At 43.1% G+C, this 9346-nt stretch overlaps 1 protein-coding gene across 1 annotated transcript; it reads right to left on the reverse strand.

Moving 5' to 3' along the window:
* Nucleotides 1–426: 426 nt before the first annotated feature.
* C16H4orf46 (chromosome 16 C4orf46 homolog) lies at nucleotides 427–6244 on the reverse strand. The gene is made up of 3 exons (XM_076067470.1): nucleotides 6049–6244; nucleotides 5612–5761; nucleotides 427–2200 (listed from the first exon to the last, which is right to left on the reverse strand). Exons 2-3 carry the CDS (start codon nucleotides 5723–5725, stop codon nucleotides 1991–1993), a joined length of 324 nt encoding a protein of 107 aa, XP_075923585.1. The 5' UTR covers nucleotides 5726–5761; nucleotides 6049–6244; the 3' UTR covers nucleotides 427–1990.
* Between the last annotated feature and the right edge of the window lie 3102 nt (nucleotides 6245–9346).

The raw sequence follows: 9346 nt of genomic DNA on the forward strand, positions 1-9346 counted from the left end.
GGCCTGTGTCACCAAAATGACAAAAGCAAAAAGGTAAAAAAATCCAAAGTCGAACAATGAACGAAATAGAAATTAGAGAGGGGGAAAAAAAAATTCCCCGATAAGAATCAAACCAAACACAACAGAGAAATAAGAACTAAAACTACCGCGTTTCAGAATCATTCGAAAGCAATGCACAACCATACTAACCACTTTAACCCGCTTAGTCCCCGCGTGGGATTGATCTATCGATTATCGAGAGCGACACAGACGCCGATTGGATCACTGGAGACTCGTTGCCTTTGCTGTTAGGGTATTGAAACAAAGCAATTAACGACGAGGAAGGGCGAGAGAGCAGACGATTAAGTAATTGCTCATCTGGATAATAGACTGTCGTGAAATTACGAACGTGTAAAGAATTACAACTCCATAAATACCACACAAACGTCAAGCTGATTGTGTTTAATTAACAATGCCAAAAACGGTACTTACAAATGCATTTTTCAACATCGCCAGGAACCGTTAAATAAGTGTGAATAACTCGTCACTGTATATATAACTCTAAATTAAGGTTTTAAATGTGCTTGGAACCAAAGATTGGTCAACGACTCCACTGAATCTTGACCTTTTAATTCAACTTCCCCGTGTACAAATGTTAGGACCAACAGCATAATTACTGCGTACATATTTGAAAACATTTTAAAACGCTCACCTTCAATTGGAAAAGTATTCATATACAGCAAGCATTTAAACGTGACCACAAATATCAAGAAGACGCTGTGCAGAAAGAAAGTTGGCATATTTATTTAGAGAGAGAAATTAAGTGGGCACTTTTAGGTGGAGATGAATAGAAAAGCCTTGAGCCCTGACTTAACAGGCACAGGGAGTCAACGCCACAGGTAGCTGACGGAAGGGAATTCCGGACTATTAAGACAGACTATGAGAAAATGAAGGCATTCCAATAGCATATGAACATAGCAAACTGCACTCATTTATATTTGTTGCTGCGATTACAAATAACTGGACATCATTTAAGTCAGTGTTTCCCAGACTCCAGTTCTTCCCAAACTACCACAAGCCACCTTTCCAGTTACCAATCTCTCAATACAAACGTTACCTTAACATGTTTACTAAACTCCTCTAAATACAAACGTTCAATGCTGCATGTGCTTGGTGGTTGGTATAAACCAATCGGAGCTCTTAATTTAAAGATTATTTACATCAAAAATTCTCCATATAGCCTTAACAGACTGTTGGGGCAAGTGCGGATAGCGAGCACCTATGTTATTTACATCACGCATGTCCTCACATTCATGCACAATCTCTATAACCTATTTGGAATGAGTATTCTTTATGGCATGTAGCTTCTGCAATGTGTAACGACTTAATTTGCATCTGAACAAAGAACATGGGTAAATGAGTAAAGGCAGGCTAATTGTGACCCTGCTTTAAGCGCTGCTGAATATGGGGAAGACATTTCTTGCTGCCCGAAACACATCAGCATGTTTAACAAGCCTATTGCCAAGACCAAGGATGTCAAAACGTAAACAAACGCTGCTGGATATGGGTTTGAAAATCCAAGTCCGATGGATGAATACATTTTATATGTAAAGAACGCAATTCTGTTTATATATATACCGGTACTTTCACCCATAATACTCCAAAGCAATTGAAAAAGACATGGCCTAGCAATAGCGTGTTTTACCGCTTGTTGCAGATGTTCACAGTCTGAGCCCCATGGCCGCCTAAATTAATACTGCGGGTGTAAATACACACCATCTGCTTCACAGTGGATATTACATATCCTGTGACAATACATGGCCATGAGTGCCAGCATCACTGGTCCAAATTTGCTTACAAATAATTAAAATTGGAAAACACAAAGCAACATTGCGCGCAACTGCAAAACTACTGCAGACTATGTGAAATAAAACACCTTCATGACAGCTTTTGTGGTGCGATAAGAATGGCACGAAAACCAAATGTGTAAAGCACATGGGTGTTCTTGTATTTATTGTGCTGGGTCCCCCTCCTCTTCCATCTCCTCTTCCAACACCATGGGGTTGGGCACCGTGGGCCCCTGGATGCCGCGGCCGCTGCGGATGAACAGAACCCAAGCGCGAATAAAGCGAGCATTCTGTGAGCACTGCTCCGAGAGGCTCTGCACCCCTTGAGCGGCAGCTTCCGTCAGGGACAAGAGCTCCACGAGCTTCTCCGTGGCCTTAGGGGAGGGAGAGGTGGTGGTCAGGGTCAGGATGGAGAGAAAGTGGGTGGCAGTCAGACTTGGGGTAAATTACAATTGTGTCCCACAATAACTTCATGAAATAAATCTCACATGCTCTTGTTCATAATCGTCATTAGCCACGTCTAAACCACGACTGGATGAAGCCTTCCCCAAGCCGCTGCAATCTCCCACATTCCTGAAATATAAAAGTGCACCTAGCACTTTGACACGAACTGATTTCATCGCACCATATCATCAGAGACACTATCTGCCTTGGCTGCCACTGTCGTCATTCTTTGAGAGATGTATGCCTGCCGAGGCACACTTAATCTTATTAATAGCTAGAGTCATGTAATTAACCTGCATATGTTCTCGATATCCATATTCCTCAAATAACCATAATGGTTACATTCATAATAAAGGTTTTTGGGTTAGATCGCGTTTATTTATAAATGTGTCGTAACCCTCCACCACCCGACACGGCCAATCAGCAAAGAAAAGTGTCACGTTGACAAAAGACAAATAATTCACTACTTCAGCCCACCGGTGTGTTGAAGAGTTAATCCACATTTACAGTTTGAGTACGACGTTTCGCTGGTAAATACTTCCAGCATCATCGGGCAATTCGCCAGAATGGTAAAGCCCTCGCTTGCTCCCGGTTTTATATAGAGCAGAAGAGTGACGTCATCACTTAACTCATCAGGTGCAGTGATTAGAGGCGGAGGGGGGGGTAATGTAATTATATAATCGATTAGTAATCAGTCATTGGTTATGATTAGTAATGAGTTGTAGATTAGTAATTCTTTAAATCAAAATGTAATGTGTATTATTTAATAATACGCTTCCAGGCCGCACTGAGCCGGTAGCTGTCAGAGCGATTAAAGTTATTCTTGTTCCTCTCAATTTCAATGGATTCTCTGATTAGTCTTTGCCAGTAATAATTAGTTTTACACACCACTGCAACATTGTCAAAATCAATTGAGTGTCCTTGTTGACAAGCATGTTCTGCCACTGCCGACAGTTGTGTTTGAGATAATTTAATATTTCTCTGATGTTCTTTTAGTCTTACGCTGATGTTACGTCCCGTCTGCCCAATGTAGCAGCTGCCACATGAACAATTAATCCGATATACACCTTCTGTTGATAGTTTAGGTAATGCGTCTTTAGTGCAAGATACTAGTTTTTGAATTTTGTGTACTGTACCAAATCTTACTGTAATGTTTTGCTTTTGCAAAACGCGGGCTAATTTGTCAGTTACTCCTGAGATATATGGAATTTTTATCTTTAAACAAAAGGAAGGAGCAGCACATGGTAAAGATACACTTAATGATTTTCTAAATCATCTCAATGCACAAAACCCGGCCATCCAGTTCACCATGGAAATGGAGGTGAATAATACACTCCCATTCCTAGATATTTTGCTTGGACATGGCCTAAACGGTAAAATAACACACAGCGTTTACAGAAAGCAAACGCACACTGATGCCTATATGAATGCAGAATCACATCATCATCCAGCTCAAAAATCCTCTCTTATTAAGACGCTCGTGCATCGGGCGAAAACAGTGTCAGATGGTGAGAGTCTAGTGAGAGAGATTAAACACGTTAAAGACGCACTACGACAGAATGGCTACAATAATGCTCAAATTAACAGAGCACTGAATGCCAAATCACGATCGCAAAGCAATACTACTGAAAGCGACCAGATTGTTAAAACAATAAAAATTCCATATATCTCAGGAGTAACTGACAAATTAGCCCGCGTTTTGCAAAAGCAAAACATTACAGTAAGATTTGGTACAGTACACAAAATTCAAAAACTAGTATCTTGCACTAAAGACACATTACCTAAACTATCAACAGAAGGTGTATATCGGATTAATTGTTCATGTGGCAGCTGCTACATTGGGCAGACGGGACGTAACATCAGCGTAAGACTAAAAGAACATCAGAGAAATATTAAATTATCTCAAACACAACTGTCGGCAGTGGCAGAACATGCTTGTCAACAAGGACACTCAATTGATTTTGAAAATGTTGCAGTGGTGTGTAAAACTAATTATTACTGGCAAAGACTAATCAGAGAATCCATTGAAATTGAGAGGAACAAGAATAACTTTAATCGCTCTGACAGCTACCGGCTCAGTGCGGCCTGGAAGCGTATTATTAAATAATACACATTACATTTTGATTTAAAGAATTACTAATCTACAACTCATTACTAATCATAACCAATGACTGATTACTAATCGATTATATAATTACATTACCCCCCCCTCCGCCTCTAATCACTGCACCTGATGAGTTAAGTGATGACGTCACTCTTCTGCTCTATATAAAACCGGGAGCAAGCGAGGGCTTTACCATTCTGGCGAATTGCCCGATGATGCTGGAAGTATTTACCAGCGAAACGTCGTACTCAAACTGTAAATGTGGATTAACTCTTCAACACACCGGTGGGCTGAAGTAGTGAATTATTTGTCTTTTGTCAACGTGACACTTTTCTTTGCTGATTGGCCGTGTCGGGTGGTGGAGGGTTATGACACATTTATAAATAAACGCGATCTAACCCAAAAACCTTTATTATGAATAATATTGGTCGCGAAAGCCTACGTGTTAAACTGATAATGGTTACATGTTGGCAATAATGTAATACATACTTTAACTTTATATCCAGTTGAGTACAGTATATTGGGACAAAATTACTCTTTTTAAAGGGGAATTTACTCTGTTTTGAGATGCTACTCTGACCTTCCTAAGGTTTATTTCATTTTCCACACTGACCTTCGTGGTTCCGTTTAAACAGAAAAAAGTGTACTTTAAAAAGCAGGCGAATGTTTTGGTTATCATTTGTTAATGTCACATCACAACTCGGTGTCAACATGGAAATTCCCTGTTACAGGAATGGGGGCAAACGTTTCATTGGCCACATTAAAACACTTCAAGGCACGGGCAGGAGCGCTCTGAGAATGTCACTTCCACATCACCCTTGTTCACTTTAACACCTCCACTGCAGTGTCAACAGATGGCTCCTGATAATTTTTTTCAGGTTCATTTTAATATAACTTTACGAAGCTGTGAACAGCGCGGGACACGCAACCAAGGCGTCTGCTGTATATGTGAGCTGAATCCGCTTAATTTGTTCTAATAAAGTTGAAGCGAACTTGAAATGCATCTCATGGTGCCCAAGACGTCAAACACAATCCTGATTTGAAGCTTTCGTGACTGCAGTAATCCATGCTCTTGCCTTCTTTTGGTAAAGTCGCGTAGGTACAAAATAAAATAAATCATTATACATACGTGACTTTACTTAAAACACAGCCAATGGCAGCCACAACATCACTTCCTTCCTTCTGCCAGAATTCTCTTCCCAACCCCCAATGCCCCTGCCGGCCTCCCCGCACGCACCCGTTCGACGTACAGCTGCAGCTCCTCTCTCAGCTCCACAGCGTCGCTCGGCTCTCGCCCGGGGCTCTGCGTGGAGGCGTCCCCGCGGTCTTGCACGGTCAGGTCGCCGGACATCGCGACCCGAGTAGCCTCTGCGAACAAAGGCGGCTCCTAGGGTGACAAACACAGAGCTGGGAACAGAACAGGCTCCACGATTGGAATGAAGAGCGTACTGCTAACGTTCGAATGACGAGCAGCGCGTAGTGCGTCCGTGAGATGACGCGCGAGACGGATATTAACTACGAAGTGGTGACCGAGTGAAGGCAAAGGAAGGTCGGCGGGAGAGGCGAAACCAGAGTTCGGAGGCCACGAACTATGGAAGTGAAGAGAAGAAACTCGGGGAGGCCGTTGCCCAGCAGTGTAACGTGAGAGGCGACAACTGCTAAAGTAACTCTTACTTTTGTTCCAGGTGGCTCTTAATCGTTCCACCTGACTCGATACAGATGTAGACGCTTAATTGTCCCAGGTGCGGACTCGCAATAGCTGAAGGTGTGCGCAGTGAGACCAGCTTTGGTCCGAATGTACGCAACGAAATCCAGGTTTCCCGCGCAAACGGCACAGCTGATCGAGGACCCCGCGAGAGGTGTCCACGCGACTGCCTGTTAAAAAAAACCCTTAACTCCTGTAGCAGTTTTTTGTTTCATTTATTTTGGTATAGCCCTGTGAGCCATTCGGCTCTTGAATCGGGTGCAACCGCAACAAACAAAAAACAAAACATGAACAAGAAAACATCTTAAAGTGACTGTGCAAACAGAAAATCCATGAAAAAACATCAAAATAATGCTGAAAAAGCACCGTACACCAACGCTGTGTGCAAAAATCCCAGTGAGATGCAAGTCAAACAACAACAACCACAAGACAACTTAGATTAAGGCCACCAGTCTAACTCCGTACTACAACAAACAAACATGGCCAAACCAAAAAACTTTTAGAAATCACCAAAATAAAGCCATAGTTGCAATGTAACAGTGATCATAGGGACTGTGACCGAATTTTTTTTTACAATAAACGAAATAAATAACATGTAACACCAAACCCTAGATCCATAGCTGGCTGCATGAGTTACTCCACAACAACAGAAGCATCAGTCGGAGTATCAAATTTTTCAATGCACCTTTAAGATCAGCACGCTCAATCAAAATACAGATAATACTTTGCAGCGTCATCCGGAGCGAAACATTTTATTTTATTTTAGGCCACTGAATAGCAGTGGCAGCTAGGGGTGTACAACTCCTCTAGAGCAGTTTTGAGTGAAGATCTCATAGGTAGTGATTCAAGTTGCAGTTTATTGGCAATAGCATTCCAGACCCAAAATAACTAAGCGGTCGATTTGTCCTCCTTCCCACATGTCTCTCCACATAGAAAAAACATATGGTACAGTATGTTGTTTACACGTGCCATCGGCCACGTGGCCTTCTGTGGGTGCGTTCACAGAAGCGTCTTCCTTTTACACATTAAACAACAGCTCGACACGCAAGTGCTGTGGGATGTGGGAAGTCAGCATTGGGTTTCCCCAATGGAAATTACTCGTCCCCGTCAAATATCATCCGTGATCAATGCACTTCTAGAAGTATGAAGAGGCCTCGCCATATGAACGTGGAATTTACATCACTGGCTGAGAGTTGCAAACAAGCAAGGGGCGACTCATCACTCGAAAACTCGACGCTTTGAAATGCGAACACTTCTGGGCGAACTTTTAGCTTTTTTTTTTCAAATAAAAATTATACAATCCCAGGAAACGCAATACTGTACTTGTTTTCCACGCGTTCCCGTGTAAACGAATCGACGTAAATAGTAAGGAGGCATTTGCGTGTAAGCTGCCGTGTGCTTGCTGCGAGCCTCCCGTCGGCTGCTGCAACTCGGGTGGCAAGGTGGTGGTGGTCGGGCAGCTTATGGGGGCCGTCCATAAATGACGTCACGCGATTTAGGACCATTTTTGACCCCCCCCCCTCTACGTCACACGGCGTCACAAAAAGTCAGACACCCCCCCCATCTCAAATATGACGTCACAAAGCTCTGTGCCCCCCCCCCCCCCCCCCCACACAAAAATAAAACATGCTACAAATCGCTTTAAACTATTGTCATTGTAGTGCGTATTTAATGTGGCTCTGCACTCTGATGTTGTAGGAGAAAACATTTATTTAAAAAAGTCTATTTAATTAAGTAGAACGTGTTGTCTATATTTATTTAAAGTTGTGCATTTTGATGTGACGTCACATTTCTCAACCCCCCCCTCGTCACACATCGTCAGAAATATCTGACCCCCCCCCTAGGTGCGTGACGTCATTTATGGACGGCCCCTTATATCATCAACACATGAAGAGGACAGGCTGGATAAGAGCAGTAAAACTTTGTGAGTTTACTTGTTTAGGTCCTACTGGTTAACTTCTTGCTAGGATCCATCAGATTTGAGATCTTTGCTGCTATCACGTGACATTTTCTATTTTTTTGATTGCGCGGTTACATGAAAAAAAACGAGAACGTAGTAGATGTATATATTTTTTGTTTGAAAACAATCAGATCAACGATAGGTCATTATCATAGCTGTCAACCCATACGGTTTACCCCGTATTCTTGTACATGGAAATTCAGTTTTTAGGTCCATATGGCGTACAGTCAATTCAATACGGGCACAAGTAAAATCATACGGCCAAATAAAAATAAAGTCGTGTACATTTACAACATGAGTGTGTGCATTCACATATCAATCAAGTAGCAGAATTAGCATGCAAGATCACAGACAGTAGCATGGGAAGTGGCATAATTGATACCAATTTTCAAAGTTATGACATAAAAACTTTTTAGTAACATAATTTTTGTCTTTGTGTTTCTCCCTTGTGATGGGACTTTGTAGGGATAAACATTGAGATTTTATAAGGGCACATGGTGACCAATAAGGTCTGAACTGGTCTGTAATAAGGTAGGCACTGATAAGGGGTCGACAGGTTTGACTTTAATCAAATGTACGTTTATTACCCGATGAATAACCCAACTGTTAATGGATATCCATTGTAATTTCGCAACTGTCTCAACATCCCTATCGACGCATACGGTTTACCCATATTCTTCTTGGCACAGATAATTTTGTTTTCAGGTCCATACGGCGTACAGCCGTTTCAATACGAGCAACAACATTTTTTGTCTATTTGTTTGTATTTCTCCCTAATGATGGATCTTTGCAGGATGAAATGTTGCGATTTTTAAGGGCACGGGGTGACCAATAAGATCTGAATTTCTCTGTAATTGGGTAGAGGGACTGGTTCGGGGTTGCCAGCTATGGCTTATACAGCTCCAGACTACCAATAACCCCACTACGCCAAGTGACCAATCACCGTGAGAGCTGTCGTTGGGGGGGTGGGGATGGGCGTGAAGGCGTGGTTCTGACATGACCAATCGCGTGCGCCGTGAGACTTTGATTGACAGCCACCAACCCCCGCGCCCACCGTCACACAAAACTCGCGCGCCCCTTCACACGGGCGGCCATGTTCCGTAGGGAGCACGGCGGCGTCAAGCGTTCCTTCACACGGGCGGCCATGTTCCGTAGGGAGCACGGCGGCGTCAAGCGTTCCTTCACACGGGCGGCCATGTTCCGTAGGGAGCACGGCGACGTCAAGCGCCCCTTCACACGGGCGGCCATGTTCCGTAGGGAGCACGGCGGCGTCAAGCGCGCGCCGCCCGCACGTGTTGCCGTGCGAA

The sequence above is a fragment of the Petromyzon marinus genome, chromosome 16, assembly GCF_048934315.1.
Source record: "Petromyzon marinus isolate PM22_M1 ecotype Great Lakes invasive population chromosome 16, UKy_Petmar_22M1.pri1.0, whole genome shotgun sequence".
Taxonomy (NCBI): domain Eukaryota; kingdom Metazoa; phylum Chordata; class Hyperoartia; order Petromyzontiformes; family Petromyzontidae; genus Petromyzon; species Petromyzon marinus.

Bases quoted from the DNA above. Each gene is read 5' to 3' on its own strand.
- C16H4orf46 (XM_076067470.1), bottom strand. From the start codon at position 5,725: ATGTCCGGCGACCTGACCGTGCAAGACCGCGGGGACGCCTCCACGCAG. The intron at 2,201-5,611 runs GTGCGTGCGGGG...CCCTCCCCTAAG, and splicing joins TGCAGCTGTACGTCGAACGG to GCCACGGAGAAGCTCGTGGA.